The sequence below is a fragment of the Mus pahari genome, chromosome 16 (assembly GCF_900095145.1).
Source record: "Mus pahari chromosome 16, PAHARI_EIJ_v1.1, whole genome shotgun sequence".
NCBI lineage: Eukaryota > Metazoa > Chordata > Mammalia > Rodentia > Muridae > Mus > Mus pahari.
The window spans coordinates 28,936,720-28,958,062 of NC_034605.1; the positions used below are offsets into that span (position 1 = coordinate 28,936,720).

The window sequence follows — 21,343 nt, forward strand, 5'->3', positions numbered from 1 at the left end:
AATTCTAGGATGATAGACGTGCGCCACTGCGCCCGAACTTCTCAATGCATTTTAAAGTATTTCGTTTTCCTTAAATGAAAATCCCGGCAACTTTAGTAGGGATAGAAGTGGCTTTTGGAGGCGGTGGGGGGAGCGAATGAGCAGGTGGCGTTAGAGTGCAAGAAGAGGGGAAGAAAAATGAAGCCAGTTGGGAGAAACGACGCAGACATGATGCTAGGCACTGAGTCTCGCCATGTTAATACTGTGCACTTGAGTCCGGGTGCATGTGTGCGCGCTTGAGTGCGCGCGCGGCCGCCGCTGTCCCTCCTGTCCCGGCTCGCGCAGGGGTTTAAAGCCCGAGCGGCGTGGGTTCCCAGACTGCACACCTGGATGCTGCGGGGCGGGGGAGACAGGTGTGCGAGCCTGCGAGCTCTGATTGGCCGTCCGTGTCGCGCCTTCCTTGAATTGCTACCTGCTAGGGCTGGCCCCGCAAGGCTGGCCCTTCCTCACTTGCGGCTAGCTTTCCTTGTCCCTGCAGGAGGCGGTCCACGAGCTGCTGTTGCAGGCCGGTGGAGTGCTTGCGGGCCCGGCGTCCCGCGGGGAAGATGAACGGTCCCAGCTCCAGGTCCAGCCACCTGTCGCAGCCCGTGGTGAAGAGTGTGCTGGTGTACCGCAATGGGGACCCCTTCTTCGCCGGGCGCCGTGTCGTCATTCACGAGAAGAAGGTGTCCAGCTTCGATGTCTTCCTCAAGGAAGTGACTGGCGGTGTGCAGGCGCCCTTTGGGGCGGTTAGGAACATCTACACCCCGAGGACGGGCCACCGCATCCGGAAGCTGGACCAGATAGAGAGCGGGGGCAACTATGTGGCTGGGGGTCCGGAAGCTTTCAAGAAACTCAAGTGAGTCTGTGTGCCCAGGCTCTTTGGGGTGTGGTTGATAGGAGGCAACCTCAGCGTGAGTCTAGTAGGGAGCTGGCAGCTGCTGGTAGAGTTGAAACTGGAGAAGGAATTTAACTTCAGTAGCAGTAGGTGCAGATTTTAAGTGTATGGTTAAACAAGGTAGAAACAGCAGGATTATTTTGTTATTCTGAGACCGTGTCTGTAAGGCTCCTTTGAAACTCACTAGATCAGGCTGGCCTAGAACTCTCTGGAGTCCTCCTGCCTCAGTCCCCAACGTGTGGGATTACAGGTTTGTTTGTTTGTTTACAGCCCTTTACTCTAAAAACAAAAAAATCCCAACAATTTAACGAATTAATTCAAGGGCTGGATGCGCTGTTATGACTTCCCCCTTCATTGTTTGAATTCCTTCATTGCAAGCAGAATGCACAGAGCCAGGGGCTATGCCCTCTTCCTGTATCCCGGGTGCTGGTGAGAAAATGCTTGAAAAAGCCCACTGACGTTGTGGTGTCTGGACCATGATAATCTCTAGGACCCACAGGCTACTGTCTGGATGGGGCGCTCTCTCACAGTCATTTCCTGTGACTTAGGAAGGGAGCTTCAGGTCTGTGGAGTTGACTCATCTTTGAGGCCCTCCAACCTTCACACCAATACCTTTAATGCAAACCATAAAGGAATGGGGACAGTAAGAAAAGTACTTAAGTTTGTGCGGGAGTTGTTGGGAGTGGACAGGATAGTGAACTACATTGCATGAGTGTTTTAAGGCTTTGCTGACATATACTTTGGTGATTTGCAGAGTTGTGAACCATCACTAGAAATCCATTTTTACCACATTTCAATCACTCCCTGAAAAAACCCTGACCCCTCCCAGTTCTCCTCCCTTCAGGCTTGAGACAACCACTAAGCTATTTCCTGTGTCTGTGGGGTAGAGTAGTACGACAAGGGACTTTATGTCTGCTCTGTTTGCCACTGTAACACTTTTCAGGGGTCATCCCCCCTGTAGCGGGTGTCCATGTCACTGTATGGTTGAGTGGTTTCTCATGATGTGGATCTAATGATTGTCCTTCATCCTTTATGGCTGTTGGATATTTGGAGATGTTATGACGAATGTTTCTGTGGACGTCCATTTACCACTTTCTGTATCTCTCAGTTGTATCCACCAATGGAATTGTGGAATCATAGATAATTCTATATTCTATAGCTTTAAAATAGAATATTTTAATTAAAATTTATCTTGGACCCCAGGATAGCCAAAAGTTAAAAAAAAAACATTTACTATAAATCTGTTTCCTGTGATTATTTTCTAACTTTATGGAAGCATTTTTTACCAAAATGCCACAAAAGTTCCCTATTACTGCTGTGCTCACCTGGCTTGTACAAGCTGAGCTCTGGGGATCCACTCACTGGGGATGGAAACTTTCTTCTTATGAAAGACAAAGGATACTTCTGGACTTACATTTTCCTTCTCTGAAACTTCTCTTAAACATGATTTAGCTAACTCTTGAGAAAAGAGCTCAAAGGGAGCCTATGTCTAAAAGAAACTTAGAACTGTTTTTGTGTTGTTTGTTTGAGAGCGTCTGTCTCCCTTAGTCCAGGCTAGTCTTTAACCCTATATGTATCCAAGGATGACCTTGAACTCCTGACATCTGGCCTCCATCTCCAGAAACTTGGAACTTTAAGCAGAGGACTTAGATTTTTAGCTACTGATAGCTGTGTCCTTGGACAAGTCTTTGGAATAAACTGGTTAATTTCTAGTATGGTAAAAGTGGGGATGTAGTTCAGCTGGGAGCATGCTGCCTATCATGTATAAAGTCCTTGATCTCCAGAACTGCATACAACTAGGCAACCTGATCCCTTAAGAGGTAAGGCAGGATGATCATAAATTATGGTCATTTTCTGCTACACAGGAAGTTCAAGGCCAGCCTGAACCTTATAATCTGCCTGCTTCTATCTCTCAGGTGTCATCAAACTTGGTTTTATGTGGTACTGGGCCAACCTTGGATACATGAGACCTTATGTTTAAAATGAAAAAAAAAATAGTAAAAACTATGGATAGAAATGGATTTTGTAAATACCACTGTATTTTATAAACATAAGGTAACTTTATGGCCAGTATCTTGAATTATGTCTATATTTCAAATTAAATTATTCCCATATCTGGGTGTAGTGGGATTTGTAATCCTAGCACTTGGGAGAGAGAAGGAGGAGGAAGAGGAATTTAAGACCAGCCTGGGGTACAGAGTACCAGCCTGGGCTACAGAGTACCAGCCTGGGCTACAGAGTACGTTCAAAGCCAGTCTGGGCAGTGTGAGCTCCAACCTCAAACAATAATGACCTCAAATCCAACAAAAACAGCCACTTAGAGACAGAATAATTAATATTATATTTTATAATATATAATGACACATATTTATTATAATACATATAATAATACATACAATACAATAATAATATAGAATGGAAATCTCATTAGATTTGAACAACTGGAAGCTGTAAACTTTAATCATTCATCTCTCTTGTTGGTGTGGTACTACCAACTCAGAATAATAAGCTACAGCTTCCAACCAAACATAACTTGTTTTACAAACCACTTCTTAATTGTATATAGTGGATCTGGATCTGCAGGATTAACATTTGCTTTTAGTTCACACATAAGCACACAGAAATCGAGTTTGCTATTGAGACCCCCATGGTTAGTTTTTCATGTTGACAGACACTGGAGTCAGTACTTCCCTGTGCTTGTGGTAAGAGACACTAAGAAGAGAAAGTGCTGAATGTGTTTGGAGCTTAGCATTTTGTAACATTGCATACATTGCTTGTGTAACAGCCGAAGCAACTGATAGAGCAAAAGATTCTGATGAGTCTGAGTGTCATTCATGGGCTTCTGCTCTGAGCCCACATAATGGTGGGGAAGACAGCAAAACACTTGTCGGAAAGAGGTCAGTTTCCTGCCGGGACGTCTTTCACTTAGACATTTCTAAGATTTTTGACACCACCTCCAAAGTTCAGGTAGGTCTTTAAACCATTCTTTTACAGCACTTTTAGAAAGTCTTTCTCAAAACTTTTCTTGGGGCCAACAAGATGAGTGAGTGGGTAAAGGTGCTTGTGCTGTAAGCCTATCGAGGAAGGTTGGACTTTTCTGGAACCCATATGAAGATGGAGGGAGATAATCCACTTTACAGAACTGTTAGCCAGCCTCCACATGTGAACTGCGGCATGTGCATGACCAAACGGGCGCGCGCGCGCACACACACACACACACACACACACACACACACACACACGCCATTAACCTGTTAGGTCTGAGACATTTAGAATTTAAAACAGGAGACAGTCTCCTGTATACAACAGAATATTTTATTTTTTTGATAGACACACCTCCAGGAAATCCACAAAAGGCTCATTTCATTGCTGAGATCCACTGTGCACACTGTCTCACACATTGCTGCATGCATAGGAAAATGTAGTTGGATTTTAATATTAGTGGAATTAACTAACATTCTGTCAAAAAAAAAAAAACCCAAACATTAGCCAATAGTGAACATGTTCAATACTAAACTTAATTTTAATATATAAACTTGGATTTATTGCACTTATTGTTATTGTTTGCACTTATGTGCAGGTATGTGTGTGTTATAGTGTGAAGATGGCAGTCAGGGGACAACTTTGTGAAGTCAGTTCTCTCCTTCCACCATATAGGTCACAGGGATGGAACTCAGTCAGGCTTGATGACAGGCGCCTTTAGCATCTTAATACACTCTTATTTTGGCAACTTGTCTGCTACTGTAGTTAGCATATGTAAGTCCTTGGGTTTAGTCATTAGCACAAGAAGATAATTTTAAAAATGAAAACAAAACATATTTTTGATTTATAACCAAAATTATTCTAGTTGTGGTTATAAATCAAAAGTTAGATTTATATTTTTATATTAAAATAGTTATTTAGTTTTTTCTTTTCTTTTCTTTTCTTTTCTTTTCTTTTCTTTTCTTTTCTTTTCTTTTCTTTTCTTTTCTAATAAGACAACTTAGGAAGCATTTAAAACTGGAAGTGGATCACATTGACGGGTTACCCTGATCACAAGTTTTCAGGTTGTGTTTAGGCACCTGTCACTGGTTAGTACCTGTAGTGGAAAGAATGGGATGATAGGATCTCAGAGGCTAAGTACCCCTCACCCCTATCTGTCTGTAAGCTGATCCAATGCCCAAGCCAGCCCACAGGATGGGGCATGCCGGTGTCACTGGGAAACTTTCCTAGTCTTTCTCAGCTCTTACTTGGACACCCCAGTCTGTCTTTCCTAGGTTTTCACTATTTCCTTTGACCTCACTTTTGTAATGAATGGAATTTACAGGATTCATCGAATAGAGTTACACTAAACAGCTAGAGTACTCACATGCCCTGGGTTTGAGCCTCGGCACCATGTAACACAGGTATGGTGTCACATGCCTGTCACCCCAGTACTGGGGAGGTGGAAGTGAGGGGATCAGAAAGTCAAGGTCACTCTTGGCAACACACTGAATTCAGGCCTAGTTTCTACTGTATGAAACCCTGCCTCTAAAAAAGGGAATAAGAACGGAAGAGAGAGGGTGAGGGAAAAGGGTAGAGGGACAGGAAAAGGAAAAGGGTAGAGAAACGGAGAGAGAGGGGGGAGAGAGGGAAAGTCAATCTAGACTGAGAGACTACAACTGAGGGAGCTGTGCTTCCTACCCAAAGTGTGTCTTTCCACGCCATTGCCTCGGTGTTTTGGCTTAGGTTGATGAGGCTACCTGAAGGCCAATCTCACGATCTAATTTCTGTCTCAGCCTTATGCATTTCTCTTGACTGGTTTTACTTTTTCATAATACTTAAACATTTTATGTAACTGATTTCACACCTGTAAAAGCAACCCTTACTTTTTTTTTTGTTCCCTTCTAGTTACTTGGACATAGGCGAAATCAAGAAAAGACCAATGGAAGCTGTCAATACTGAGGTAATGCAAGGTCTAGTTTGGAACTTTAAATTAATGCCATCTTCTGGTTGTTGTTGCTTATAGCCTGTCTGACATGTGGATTATACTCTACTGGTAAGATATGAGGTCTTAGATGTATGTAAGAACCACTAAATGTTTTAAGGAAAAAGTAGTCATTTCTTTGCTGGACTATTTTCAGAAATGAAGAGAATATGTTCAGGCATTCCGTATCAGATGAAACATGCTCTTATTTTCCCATCTTCTAGCTTTGTGTTTCTAGATGAGACCCATACGAGTCTCCCTGTTCAGTTGAGAAGATTCTGAATATGCAGGATAAATCTCTGTTAAAAGTCCAAAAGGAATTCCACCTACATCCTTATGGTTTACCTGTCAGAAACAACCAGGATCAGACTTTATTTTATTTATATGAGTACACTGTCGCTGTCTTCAGACACACCAGAAGAGGGCATCAGATCTCAATATGGATGGTGGTGAGCCACCATGTGGTTGCTGAGAATTGAACTCAGGACCTCTGGAAGAGCAGTCAGTGCTCTTAATCACTGAGCCATCCTTCCAGCCTCACCTTGGAAGTCTTTATGGACACATTGGCTTATGTTTTGTTGTAGGTAAGCGTTTGTTACATTTATTTTCCCACCACTATAACTTGAAGTTACATCAGTCGAGGACTACTCAGTTCACAAGTATTTACTGTGTGCCAGGCATTGTGATGTCTCTTGAGGACCAATCACAGTCCAGGTCGACAAAGCTTACTTTGTTTAACCACAATCATCTGGCTTTAAGTTAATTTTAATTTCCTCACTGTAGGCCTTTGCTGTAAAACTTGATGTCAAAAAGCTTCTTCCAGGCAAGAACACATTTTTGGGGCTAGAAGCATAGTTTCTGAATTTTTAAAATTTAGATGTAATATATTATATTGTATTATATATTATATTGTATCAGAGAGCAAAGGAACTGATATTTGAGGAACAAGAAATAATTGAGTCCTGGGAAATTAAATTTCCAAAGGTTATAAACATGTAATTACTGATTGGCTGTAATGCGGATGATGTCTGGGCTGTGCCCTATCTCAGCCTTGAGAACACTCAGTGTTCTTCCCTAGGTCACTTGTGAATTCCTGTGGGATGAATGTGCCATGGTCATGCTTTCTTCTGGCTTTGCTGCCTCTAAAGTATTGGTTGAGTGTAAGATCTGTCATGATTCCTATGGCTTTTGTCTGTTTAGTATGCCATCAGCCCAGAAACAAAGTCCTCTTCATGACATCGACATAAACCTCCTCCCACGTCAGTGCCATTTACCAGTGGTTTATGGAACTGGAGGGCATTTTTGGTAGTGTAGAAATTTCAACTGTAAGTTAGCATTACACTTGCCCTTCTTAAGATACAGCAGCCCAGGCTCCAGCTTTTGCTCACACTTGTGAGTGAACCCTTTGTTTGAGCTCCTCCCAATCTGTGTTCCTGCTGACTAGAACATAGAACAGCTTAGGGCTTCATTTTGTTTCCTTGAGTCTCGCTGATCCACACACTGAAGATCAGTAAAGCTATTTGGTATTAATTAATTTATTTACATGGTGTGTGTGTGTTGCAGAAGATGGTTCTCGCATGGTCTGGGGGATTAAACTCAGGTGCCTTTGTCTGTTGAGTCACCTCAGCAGCCCAATCAAGGTAATTTGTATTCTTATCCCCATGCTGACTTTCTTTTGTTTGCTGGTCTTCATCCACTGGTGGAGGAGTCCTGGTGACCAGTAAAGAGACAAGCAAGAAGAGGGAGGGTTGGGCTTGTCCTTCTCCAAGTGACCTGCTGATGGGTAAACGGTGCCGTACCTGGGAGGAACACTGCTTTGGTAAGCCTTCTGCTAGTGAGGAGCTGAACTTAGACCCCAGTGAAGGCCTTTGTAAGGCATGGCAGCCTCCTGTGGGGAAAACCACGCTGCTGAACTGTCTTGGATCTACCCAGCTCACTTTGGAGATTTCCTTCTGAGAATCTGGGTGACCTTAGTTGTGTCGGAACATGGTGGGTACCAGGACATGGGATGAAAGGAAGAAAGCACTTAAAACTGCAAAGCTTTGCCTTTCTGGAAATGTGTGGGGACTGGAGCTGTAGCTCAGGTCATCCACTTGGATGAATGTCCTTCAGATGGCAAATATCATTACTGAGACCTACCTGGTTCAGTTTAATCATTAGGCATGATCTCTAATGAAATATACCATGAAACTGCTATTTAAAATGCTTTGGCTGAGACTGGAATTCTAGACATTAAGCTGAGCATAATTATTAACCATGCTACAGAAAGGCATGGGGACTCTGTGGCTGAGATCACTAAATTTTACCTTGCATATTCTGAGTTCTCAGGGGAGTTCAAAGGGGCAGACACTAAAGGGTTAAACAGCTTTTCCTTTAACTCTAGGAACTCATTGCAGATGGTGCCAGCAGACTCCGGCATACTAATTTATTGAAGAGTAAAAGAGAATTCCTATAAATTCCTCTAACAGTGGTGGGAGCCTCTCTCTGCTCTCTAGACCATTCCTCGTTTCAGCAAAACTGTTCATGGGAAACATTTCTTTATAAGGCAAGTCAGGCTAATGCAGAGGCCATGATAATCCTAATGTGTAAGATGTTACCAAGGCTTTTTTTCTTCTTCTAAAGAACAATTGATTATATTGCATTTTTCCTTCAAAAATGTTTTTTTTATATTTCTATATTTTGTGTGTGATCATGCTTGCACCATGGTGCTGCTATGGAGGTCAGAGAAATGTCCATGTCCACCTGGAAAATACTAGCTGAATGAAAAAAAAAATCCGCCAATAATGCTGAGCAGCTATGATCCAAGCGAGTACATTGTTGGTTTGAGTTTGGCCAGTAGTCAGGGTGTCTGATGCTAATTTAAAATATTTGCAATCCTCTTTGCATTTAGACATCATTTTAATAAATCCCCTACCCATGAAACTGGCAGACATGCATATCAGAGCTTGTATTACTCTTGCTTATATTAATAAGTGGTTCTAAGTAACGAGAGAAATCCAATACATAAGTAAACATTTAGGTTACTCGGTCTCCAGGTTCAGTTTGTCCTCCAGATCCTGTTGCCCTCTCCTTATAGCTTGCAAAGGGGCCCTCAGCCTGTATAGGTCACTACCCTGCAGAAACGACCAAAGACCATGTCTTTAAAATAGAAGGCTGTACACCATCTCCTCCTGTGTAAAACAGGCTCCAGCTCGGCCCAGCATCAGCCGCTGGAGGCTGCTCTCAAGGCTGGGCCATTGAAGTCCATTCAGTTGGTTTTATCACAAATATGCAGCTGTGTACCTAATGTCTGGCTTGGTCAACAGTGAAAATTCCCACATACCATCATGAGAGACTCCCTTGTGAGCAGCCAGCTAGATCCAGCTAAGATATCATCCCATGATTACATAGTTTGGATGTTTGTTTGTTGAAATAAAGTCACTCTCGGCCCACCTGCTAGCTGGGGGCAGAACACTGAGTGGCCCAGGGCTGTGGGAAAGAGACAATGGAATCAACTCAGCACATTTGCTACAATGTTTGATGTTTAACCGGAACCGCTCTCTCTAGGAACTTATAAATGGCGGCCTCTATAGTGTTGTGCTCTCTTCTAGCGACAGGCATTTGGGGCTTTCATTCACTCCCATCCTTGCTAGTTCAGATCCCACATCCTAATGTAACCACCGGTCTTCCAAGTTTTAGAAAATGTTATGTGCTCGGCCTCCTGCGAGTTGGGTTACAATGATGAGGAAGGCTAATAAGGGTCTATCCAGCCTTCTCAGCTGTCTGTTACAGGAGGTCTTCTACTGCCTGAGGAAAGATGGTGAGGTCAGAGTCAGAAAGCACAGGGTGCTGGAGGGCCGCTGCCAGGGGCCCAGTGTCCTCTGCCGCTCCCTCCATGAACTGATACTTCTGTTGAGCCCTGTTAGCCGGGCAGAGGAAGAGCACTCAGAGTGGAAGAGACATCGTCCCCTGGACCAAGGCGTAGGAAGGACAGAGCCAGCATGGCAGGGATGGATGGGGTGGTGTGAGAAGTAGGGCTTGAGAAATGGGAAGAAACTTAACTATAATGTTAAAAATATAAATAGATAAATAAATAAACAATAAACTTTCCCCTAAAGTCAGCCAGAAGCTGTTGATGGGGTTTCAGTAGGGAGTAGACACAATCTCTCTTGTCACCACTGTGAGACTGGAAGCCAGGAGATTCCTCAGGGGTGAATCAGGTGCTCTTGGTGGCTGAGGTAGTGAAGCAGAAGGAGGGTTGGATCCAAGAAACAGTTTATGAGTGGCTTCTGAGGGTGGAGTATTACTCACTCTCCCAACTGCCATGACAAAATACCTGATGAAGTCAACGTAAGGAAAAGTGGTGGATCGTCTCACGTGGCTTAAGAGAAGCTGAGATAGAAATAAAGTCTTTAAATTTAAATAACGTATTTTGTAGATGCAAATGTAGTTAAGATTGTGGCTGAGAAGGCGCGGTGACAGAAGCATGAGCTGTCTGGTTGCATTGGGACTGCAGTCCATACACAAGAGAGCAGGCAAGAAGCAGGACCAGAGCCAACGTCAAGGCTAGCCCCCAGTGAGCCACTTCCTCCGGCAAGGCTCCTACAGGTTTCACAATCTTCCCAAACAGTATCATAGCTGGAAACCAAGTGTTCACGCACATGGGTGTGCACGGACGTGTTGCCACGGGCGGTAATGGAGGGATAATACTGGGTGCTCCTTAGGTTCCGGGCCTGGGTAACTGCTGGCTGCTTTTTATTTTTTTCACCCTTTTATTGAAAATAGATTCATTTTTCATACAATATATCCTGGTTACAGTTTCCCCTCCCTCTACTCCTTCCAGTTTCTCCTCCTTCCTCTCCTCCCCTCCTATTCTACCCCCTTCCTGTCTGTCATTAGGGGGAAAAAAAAAGCCAAGCTCCTAAGAGATAACAACCATACATGACAAAATAAAATGTAATAAGGTAAAACAAAAACAATGCATTGTGACTAGACCAGGCAACCCAACAGAAGGAAAAGAGCCCTGAGAATGGGCACAAGAATCAGGGCCCCACACTTTTTGTTTGTATGTTTGAGAAAGGGTCTCTCTATGTAGTTTTGGCTGGTCTGGATTGCAGTATGTAGATCGTGCTGGCCTTGAACTCACAGAGATCTGCCCGCCTCCACCGCCCGCCCCAGTGCTGGGACTAACGGCATGTACTGTTGTGTCTGGCCACGCTTGGTGTTTTTGATAATGAAGACAATCAGACCAACTACTAGACTATACCGTCGGGGGTTCCGCAAGCCCGAGGCTAGGCTGTGAACACGTGTGACTTCTGTGCTATGTATCTAGTCCCTTACCTAGGTTAACCAACTGAAACCTCCTGGCAGCTATGAGATGAAGTGTGTGTGTGTGTGTGTGTGTGCATCACCGTTCCTGTTTTATGAAGCAAGCTAGTGCGCCCACAGTTGGAGAGACCTGCTCATTGTTATCTGGCATTGTGCAAAGGGAAGCATTTCCGGCCACGCTAGAAGAATTTAAATTGAAGGTAATCACTCAGTCTGTTTGCTGTGGAAGGAGTGCTAAGTCAGGTGAAGGGCTTTAAAACTTGTCATACTTGATTGGATCATGATAGAAAGGAAATGTAAAAGGGAGACTGAACATTGGGAAGTGAGTCTAGACAGGGGTATGGTTTTCTTTTATTACCCCAATGCCCTTCTTTAACAAGTTGTTAGTGACAGTCTTGCCTGGAGCTAATTTAGTTGTCATCTTAATTGGCTTTTTTTTTTTTTTGCCACGGCTTATATTCCCTATAGGACAAGATATTTATGTTGAATGTTTCCACTGCAGTCTTTGAAATGGCTTTGGCATGTCTACTTAGAAAAGACTCCCATGGGAAACTGCAAGTATTTTTACATGGAAATTTACTACTGTATGTCAAGAGATTAGAGTCCGGGATATTGAGCCAGGAACCACTGATTAAATTTTTCATACTAAGGGCCATTTGGTCACTTTAGCTCTTTTGACCACGAGTTTAGAATAACATCAACCCTGTCATCAGGAACATGAAATAATGTGCTAAGCTGGAGGAAAAGAATGGGGAGGGCCGTCCTGTGCTGACTGAGACAAGCCAACGTCCAGCCTCCACCTCAAAGCGCCAGAGCATTATTTCATCTCTGCTAGGGTTTGCGTGCGAGATGTCACTTGGTCTTAGCCGATGGCCCTGTTTTGGGAGATTGGGTACTTTTAGGAGGTGGAGCCTCGCTAGAGGAAGTGAGTCACTAGAGGAGGGCCTTGAGGTGGACTTGCCAGGGTCTGCTCTCTGCTTCCTGACTGCGAAGGCAGTGGGACCAGATGATCTTACTGTTCCTTCTACGTTTTCCCCACCTCGGTAGACCTTATCCTTAACACTGAGCTAAAATAAACCCTTGTCGCTTTAAGCTGCTTTTATCACGGCAGTGGGACAAGCCGCTGATGCAAGCGAGCTGCTGATTCCAATATAAAGCGTTCTCAGATGTCGGGAAGCCAAAATATGACAGGTAGTTAGTGATGGTCTCTGAGGCTCAATCACAGCATGCCTTCTATCAGAATCAAAGCAACCTGTCTTCATACTTGGACGATTGGCTCATCCTCTTTGAGGCCACCGGAAGTCTCAGTCTCTCCTCTCTTCTTCATTTCTACCCTGTCTGCCCTCTCCTCCCTCCTCTCACCTTCCTCTGCCTCTTTTCCTTCTTTATCCCCCTCCCTTTCAGACCAATGCTGGGGCTTATTAGTATGCTAAAAGCCTCATGTCTAGGGTTTTGGGTGCTATCTCATCTTTTTCTGTTCTGTTCTAATATTTTTAAACCTATACACTGAGTTACAGGTGTAACTCTTGTTACTTTATGTAAGTGGATAAAGGGAGATGAGGAAAAAGGTAAGGCTTACCACGTACGTCAATATCAAAGCTATACAAAGCTGGGCAGTGCTGGTGTACACCTTTAATTCCAGCATTCAACAGGCCGAAGCAGGTGGATGTCTGGGCTTGAGGCCAGCCTGGTCAACAGAGGAGCAAGTTTCAGGACGGCCAGGGCTACACAGTGAAACACTGTCTTGAAAACCTGAACAACAACAACAACAACCACAACCACAACAAAGACAACAAAAATCACCGTCACAACAACAATCACAACAACAAACACAACAGCAATAACCACGACCACAGCAACTACAACAACAACCACAATCACAACAACTACTGCAACAACAACAACCACAACTACAACCACTACCACCACCACAACAATAGCAACCACCACCACCACCACCACAGCAACCACCACCACTACTACCACCACAACAACAACCACAAACACAACCACCACTACCACAACCACCACCTCCCCCCATAGCAAAACCAACTACTACCACCACAACAGCAGCAGCAAGAACAACAGCCCCAAAGCTGATGTATACAACTGGAAAATTGCTCATGCCTTTCTCTCCAAATCTTCTTCTAATGAGTGCTTTTACATACTTAGGTTTTTTTGTTTTTTGTTTTTGTTTTTTCGAGACAGGGTTTCTCTGTATAGCCCTGGCTGTCCTGGAACTCACTTTGTAGACCAGGCTGGCCTCGAACTCAGAAATCTGCCTGTCTCTGCCTCCCAAGTGCTGGGATTAAAGGCGTGTACCACCACAGCCCAGCTTAGGGTTTTAACCCAGAGTTTTGTTCTGAAGAGTTCTGAGTTGACTTTTTTTTAATCATTGTGTGGTTGCATTGTTGACTGAAGTCTGTCCTTCCCTCAAGATTGTAAACTCCAAGATATTTGGACCATTATACCTTTCTAGTGATCATCTTTGTATTGCTCTAGCATCTAAAACAGAATCTGGCACAAAGATATATTTGTACATATTTGAATAAGTAATAAACAATAAACAAACTTTTCCTAGTACATGAAGATGGCTGCAGACAGTCTGGGCTTTAAGCATTACTATCATAAGGTCTTCCAGCGTCCAGCTTAGAGTCATCTGAGGAGGGAATGTCTGTTGAGGGATTGCTTAGATTGGATTGGTTTACAACTCCCCTTCCCCCATCCGTGGCAGACTGATTTCTGACTTGATTGATAATTGGCATAGGAGAGCCCAGTCCACTGTGGGTGGCAGCATTCCCTGGGCTGGAGGTCCTGAGCTATATAAGGAAGCTAACTGACATGAACCACAGAGCAAATCAGCAACATTCCTCCATGATTTCTGCCTCAACTTCCTGTTTGAGTTTCTGTCCTTACTTACCTTGTAAATTGAAAGAAATTTTTTCCTCCCATAAGTTGCTTTTAGTTAGACTGCTTTATCAGAGCAACAAGAGATGAAGGTAGAATACCCAGTTTTAGGGTTGAATCATAAATCACCCCAAAACTTAGTAGCAAAAACAGCACTGTGTTTCATTCATAGATCTCGTGTGCTAGGAATTAAGAAAGGGCCCAGAAGAGTGGCTTTTTTTTTCCTTCATGATTTTTGATGAAACACTTGAAGGCTGCCTGTTAGACTCATCTGGAAAATAACGTAGCAGTAGAAACGATGTTGGCCATTGGATAAACCCTTGTTTTTCATTCTCTCTGTCTTTTCTGTTTGTTTTTTCTTTGTCATGTAGATTGGTCATCATCCCAGAATGGTTGTGGAGCTCTGAGCTGTGGGAAGAAGGGAGAGGGAGAGGGTGGGGGAGGGGGAAGGAGAGGCCAAGCCCTCTTCTTTTTCACACTGTGCTCCTGTCTTCATTAACTGGCTTAGGCTGCTTAATGAGAAAGAGGTGGAGGTCATTTAGCATCTTAGACTATGAGGCAGGTAGGTCATGATCGTTACGAACAGACAGAGTCAGTATAGGACACTCCAAACAGACTGATCTCAGAAGGGTTTGTTAGCACTGTGTGTGAGCCTGGCTCATTGCTTGCTGAAGAGCTGGGTGAAGGGAGCCTGTGGAGTCTCACACACTGGAAGAACCTCTTCGTGTCTTCCAGTTACACAGGCACGATTTTATGGAGCGGGGAGCATATCTGTAGCTGTTTAAGCAAAAGAGAGGCTGACTGGAAGGGCTGGGGATGGAAGAGGGCAAGTGGACAGGGATCAGTGCGCATCTTCATCACACTGGACAGAACAAAGAGCACCAGCGCCGGCTGACTTCCTTTCCTGCTGAGATTCCTTTCTCCCCGTAAGTTATAGTCTTTAGAGTGGAGGTTCCAGTGCTTCTCGACTAAACACAGCTCTAACTTCTCTTATTTAGGTCAAAAGTGTCCATTCAAAACATCGGTCCCGTGAGCGTTGTTTTCTTACTTTGCAGTTGCTGGGGTTCTCTGCCCTCTTGTCTCTGCCTTTCCTAGAATTATGATTGGGACAGAAAATGAAACGAAATATTAGGGAGTCAAAGAGAGCGGCACAGTCCAACAGCCCAGGGTAACCTCTAGCTGGAGAGCCTTCCTTCCCACGGGGAAAAGAGTTACAGTGTAAAAGTTCTTAAGTGTTCTTTCTGGTGGGCCAGTTTCAAAGGCCACATTTTCAGACAGTTTTGGGGATGAAATTCCTCTTCTCTTTGAAGCTGGACAGCGTGACTTTTTAGCGGGAAGTTGCTCAACCAGCACCATTTGTACATGGTGACCCTTTGCTTTGATTTATTATTCTACTCCCTATGGGTGTGAAGATTGCAATTCATCATCTGGTTCATAAGGCAGGTTTTAGAGTCTGCCTGAGGTTGTTTGGTCCTTGGTAACCTGGAAACCTAATTGCAACAAGCCATTTAAAGGCAGCTAGCTACTCTCTGAGTGCTTACAATAAAAGCAATACCAGGGAGGACCAGCCCGTGGCTGACCAGCATGCCCTTCAGACAAAATGACTCCTGATTAATGCCTATTGATAGTTGGGATGCTGTAATTCAGAAGCATGTTTAGTAGATTAAAGAGGAAAAAGAAAAAAGAAAGAATACCATCGAATGTAATAGTTGGTTGAAGCTAATACTTTCTTTTCCCCACCAGATGAGTAAAATAAAATAAAACAAACAAACAAATTTTAAAAAGGAGGATGTGACTGCTCCTAGGTAGGGAGAAAGGTTATTGTGGATGTGAGGGATAGCATAGCCAGAGGCAGAGACAGAGGCATCTGGGAGAGTCCTGAGTGAACCTGGCAAGGGCATGTGACAGGGAGGGGTGGGGAGAAGAGAGAACAGAGAAAGGAGAGGGGGCAGGGGAGAGGGGATGGGAGAGAGGGACAAGGGAGGGGAGGGAAGAGGGGAGAGCAGGAGGTCAAAAGACAAAGAAAAGAGGCTTTCATAACCCCAAATTGCTTGATTATAGAGGGAAGAAGAGCAACTGGGGGAAGGACAGCCCCAGGCAGTTTAGGGTATCAGTCAGGTATGCCAGCCAGGAGGACCTTGTAACAAAGAGGGACTGAAGAATGCTGGGAGAACCTGGTGGCCAGCTTCAGCTCTGCCATATTAATCGGCAGCTCAGTTAGCCAGTTGTCCCAGGTTTGAGATCTAACACCTCGAAGAAGTGAGTATTTTGTCCCTTGTATTCAGGAAACTGCAAGAGACTTGCTCTCTTAGATGGATTTGTATTCCTTCTCTTAGTCTTATTTCATATTCTGTAACACCTTCAGGTAAAAATACACTAGCCTTTCTCACCAAGGAAAGCATAGAAATTAGATGTGGAGAGAAAAGTTAGTCTAAATAAGTTTAGTCACCCCACGTGAGTGTTGATGAGCAGTTTGCAGTGCAGCTTAAACAAGGCAGCAAATCCAGGGCAGAGAAGCCAGGTCTCTAGGAACATGCTTTGGTGTTCAAAGTGAGGACCTGGGTCTGGATCACTGGCATCCGTATAACAAGTTGTACCCTGTGGTCCCATCACTGGGGGACAGAGAAGGGCAGGTACCTGGGTTGTTGGCAAAATCCATGGATTAGGGTGAGGGTAAGGTTTATCCAACCATGTCTTCATTTGGGTATTGCAGAAACCAATGCCGATAGATAGAAACTGGTGCGTGGAAGACCCACAGGCCTCATGGCACCTAATCTGTGTCATATCACGGATTCTGGACTGAAATCCTGACAAGTGGAACATACAAATACCATAAGCTGTGTTCTTGGAGGTCTTAATGGAACAAATATGTTTGATTTCAATACATTTTCTTTAAAACAACTGCATTCAATCTCATTTATGTTCCATTCTTAGAGATGATGATGCCTGAGTTATGAAGGCTGGGAAAAAGCTAACAGTGACTAATTACTTAGGAGACATCCAGTGTTCTGTCATAGTCTTCAACAATAATTTTTCAACTGATGATATTTTCAGCAATCTTTTAATAATTTTTATACACTATATTTTGATCTTTTCCTTTCCCCCAACTACTCCTTGCTCTTCCTGAGTTCCCCATCCATCCAACTTCGTGTTCTTTCTCTCTTTAAATAAGAAAAACAAAACCAAACTACAGAGGACAAAAAAATCTCTCACTAAATGAAAGGAAAAACAAACAAGCACAAGACCAATAAGACAAAAAAAAAAAAAAAAAAAGCAAAACAAAGCCAAATGAAACAAAAAGGACACACACACACACACACACACACACACACAAGCAAACAAGCAAAAGAGCCAAAACAAAATATGGAGTTCCTTGATAAACCCAGAGCTACTCAGTTAGATAAAACCAGAACCCCAAATGAGATTTTCCTTCCCCAGCAGGTGTCAGTTGCAGACAGCTTCTTGGTTAGGGGTGGGGCCCTGTGTCCACTTCCCCATCTCAGCGCTGGGACCCTGTCCAGCTTGAATGTGTGCAGGCCTTGTGAATGCTGCCACAGGCTCTGTGCCTCAGTTCTGTTCTAGACTGCTCTACAGTTCTGCTAAAGACACTGTGTCCTTGAGGTCACCCACCACTGTGTCCTTGAGGTCACCCACCACTTTTGGCTCCTCTAATCCTTTGCCTCCTCTTTTGCATAGATGCCTGAGCTGGGGAGTGGGGGGGGGGAATGGAGACATCCTGTTTAGGGCTGAGCACTCCAAAGTCTTTAACTCTCTGTACACTGTCCAGTTGTGGATCTCTGCTAACTCCCATCTACTGTATCGATTACTTTTGGGAGTAATCTATCTCTCTGTCTCTGTCTCTCTGTCTGTCTGTCTCTCTCCCCTAGTTTTAAAAACTGTCAAACAAGAGGCTGGTGAGATGGCTCAATGGGTTAAGACACTTGCCACCAAACCTAAATACTTGACTTCCGTTCCCGGCCCCTATCTAAGGGAAGGAGGGAACTGATTCCCAAAGTTGTCCTCTAACCTCCACATGGGGGTTGTGGCACACTTACACCCATCTGACCTCCACGTGGGTGTTGTGGCACACTTGCACCCCTGACCCTACACAATGAGGAAATCAACATAGCAATTAGCACACAAAGAAAAAAAATCTCTTAGGAGGGCATTTTATAATAACTTTATTCTTATTGAGCCTAGCCAGTGCAGTGTTAAGCAGGAAGCAAATGCCTGCAGAGTTGCAGTACCTGACCACAAATTATATTATAGAGCCATAGTGACAGGCACTGGACCCCAGCCCACCAAAGGACTCCAGATGGGTACATTAATGGAATAAAGACTGAGAAGTAAACTCACTCAGTGTACTGGCTAGCTTTGTGTCAACTTGACACAGCTGGAGTTATCACAGAGAAAGGAGCTTCAGTTGGGGAAATGCCTCCGTGAGATCCAACTGTAAGACATTTTCTCAATTAGTGATCAAGGGGGGAGGGCCCCTTGTGGTTGGTGCCATCTCTGGGCTGGTAGTCTTGGGTTCTATAAGAGAGTGGACTGAGCAAGCCAGAGGAGGCAAGCAAGTAAAGAACATCCCTCCGTGGCTTCTGCATCAGCTCCTGCTTTCTGACCTGCTTGAGTTCCAGTCCTGCATCCTTTGGTGATCAACAGCAGTATGGAAATGTAAGCCAAATAAACCCTTTCCTCCCCAACTTGCTTCTTGGTCATGATGTTTGTGCAGGAATAGAAACCCTGATTAAGACACTCAGCTATAGTCATCTAAGTTTTTTTTTTTTTTCTTTTTTTTCGTGGTCAGAGTATTCAATAGAATGAAACCTTATACACATTAAAAATAATAGTTTCGTCTGTTTTCTCTCCATATTGCTATTTTCTTTTATTACTATTAAGTTTAAATTCAATTAAAATATAATGACATCACTTACCCCTTTATTTCCTCTTCTACCCCTTCCATGTCTACCTCCTTCTCAAATCCATGGCCTTCTCTTCTTTAACCATTGTTCTTACATATACATATAAAGTTAATAAACATATAAATACAACCTGCTGAGTCCCTTCAGAATTGCCTGCACGTATGTTTCTAGGGCTGACTACTCAGTATGGGAAAGTCAACCAGGCGTCTCGTTCCCGGGGAGGTCTACTTTTCCAACTTTCAGCAGTTATTAATTGCCTGTAGCTCTTCATCTAGAGGTGGGGCCCTTTGAGCTTACATCTACACTGGGATGACAACTGTTGTCGGGTCTTGTTTAACAGGCATAGTGTTGAGATTTCATAGGTGTAACTCCCCTGTTACAGCTAGAAGTAGAGATTCTCACAGTGGAATCCCTGGTCCTCTGCCTCTTCCTGCCCCTCCCTGTGCAATGTTCCCCGAGCAGTGTAGGGTTTGTACTGTAGAAACATCAGCTGGGCCTGTGCTCCCAGCACTCAGTTATTTCTCTGCACTTTCCGTGATGGTCTCCTCCTGCTGAAAAAGAAGCTTGGTCAACGAGGGGTGATAGTTGCACTTACCTGTGGGTATAAGGATGAGTATTTAGCATGCAGTTGGCAACTCCTAAATGGTTTAGGAGTTGGTGGTAGTAGGTTCTTCTGTAAGATTCATGGCCTCATGGTCATGTGCATTTTGCTCTGTTTACAGTGCACAGTGCCAGGCACAGACTGATTTTCCCTTTATCCTTAGGCATCAATTGCAAAGAGCTTCTTGGTTAGGAGTGGGGCCCCCATGTCCATTTCCCTCACTCGGCGATTGAACCCTGTCTAGCTTGAACCTGTTTCCGCAGTCTTTGTGAATTCCTGTGCATTGGTTATTGCCAAGAGCGAATTGCCATTATTGCTCTGTAGTGCCATTATCACTGCTGTTCTGGTTAGTTCTGTGGTTCATGGGCATCCATCATGGCTGGGTAGGACTAGGGATTGGTTTTCTCCACTAGCAGCTTGCAGGGTGCTTTCTGGTAGCACAAGACCTAGTCCTCAGATAGGAAGTTTTCAGCCCAGTTCCAGCTCAAACCCTCTGAGTCCTCCCTCCGAAGTGCCTGATACAGTCATCGAACTTCCGACAAAGGTGTCAAGAACATATATTGGAAAAAAGGCAGTTGAGAAACTGGATTTCCACTATAGAAGTATGAAACTAGATCATATCCCTCACTCTGCATAAACATCGATTCAAAATGTGTCGAAGACCTTAGTATAAGTAAGACCCAAGAGAGGGACAGCTACTGGAGAAAATATAGGGGAAGACCTGCAGTTGTGTGGGCATATGCAAGGACTTCCTGAGAGGGACTTGAGGAGGACAGGAGATAACCCTCAGCACTGACGGTGGGAGAGCGAGCTATTTTAATTGAGGAAGTGGCTCAGCGAACCCTGAACATTCCTCTGTATCTCTGCCATGCGCTCTGACCTCCTGGCTGGTGCACGTTTGATGTGGAGCTGAGGTTCTCTTGACCCACTTCTACCCTTAGGAAATGTAAATATTTTCTCAATTAAGTCTGACCCGCTGGCTAACAACAAGCCAGCCATTGTCTCTCAGACATTCTGAGCTAATAAGCTTGGCATGTGGGCGAAGACCCCCTGCGTCTGCAGATCAGCCGCAAACCTCATGACTGACCTTCATGAGATAACTGCAAGAAATAATTAATTTGCTGTGAACTTGGCATGGGTAGGTTTGCTTGTTTATCCAACTGTCCTCTGGCCTAACAAAGCAAACGAGGATCAAGTTTCTTTGACGACAAACCGGACGCCAAACGAAGTCACAGGTCTGAAGTCCTCAGGGGTTATCCAGTTACATACTGGAGTGTTGGTCGTTCTCAGCCGTGAAATTGTAGAGAACTCTTCCTATTCCTTATGTGTCCCAGCTTCTGTTATCTTCTTAAACGGAACCATTTGTAGATATTGCAATTTGGAAATTAAAATTGAAACAATTACCAAATGTGCAGATCTTGAGGAAGATCTTGTCAATTTTCCCAGCACGCCTTTCTTTTCCTTATCCCGAAGCCCACCCTTCATTTAGCTGGCAATGTTTTCTTAGTTGATACCAGGCTGCGCCTACTCCCTAGTCTTTCATGGTTTTGAGGATTCTGAGGCCAGCTTTTTTTGTAGCAGGTCTCTTTTTTTTAAAAATTAATTTATTTTTTTATTATTATTATTTTCTTTATTTACATTTCAAATGCTATCCCGAAAGTTCCCTATACCCTCCCTCCCCCCCCGCCCCTGTTCCTCTACCCACCCACTCCCACTACTTGGCCCAGGCCTTCCCTTGTGCTGGG

The 21,343-nt window shown here is 44.1% G+C and overlaps 1 protein-coding gene across 1 annotated transcript in view; it reads left to right on the top strand.

The window, feature by feature from the left end:
• The first annotated feature begins 307 nt into the window (after positions 1-307).
• Dcdc2 (doublecortin domain containing 2) overlaps positions 308-21,343 on the top strand; it is a 149,174-nt gene continuing 128,138 nt past the window's right edge. The window contains exons 1-2 of the mRNA XM_021216019.2: positions 308-877; positions 5,786-5,840. Of these exons, the coding sequence (XP_021071678.1) occupies positions 585-877; positions 5,786-5,840 (348 nt within the window). The 5' untranslated portion in view covers positions 308-584. The remainder of the gene's footprint in view (positions 878-5,785; positions 5,841-21,343) is intronic.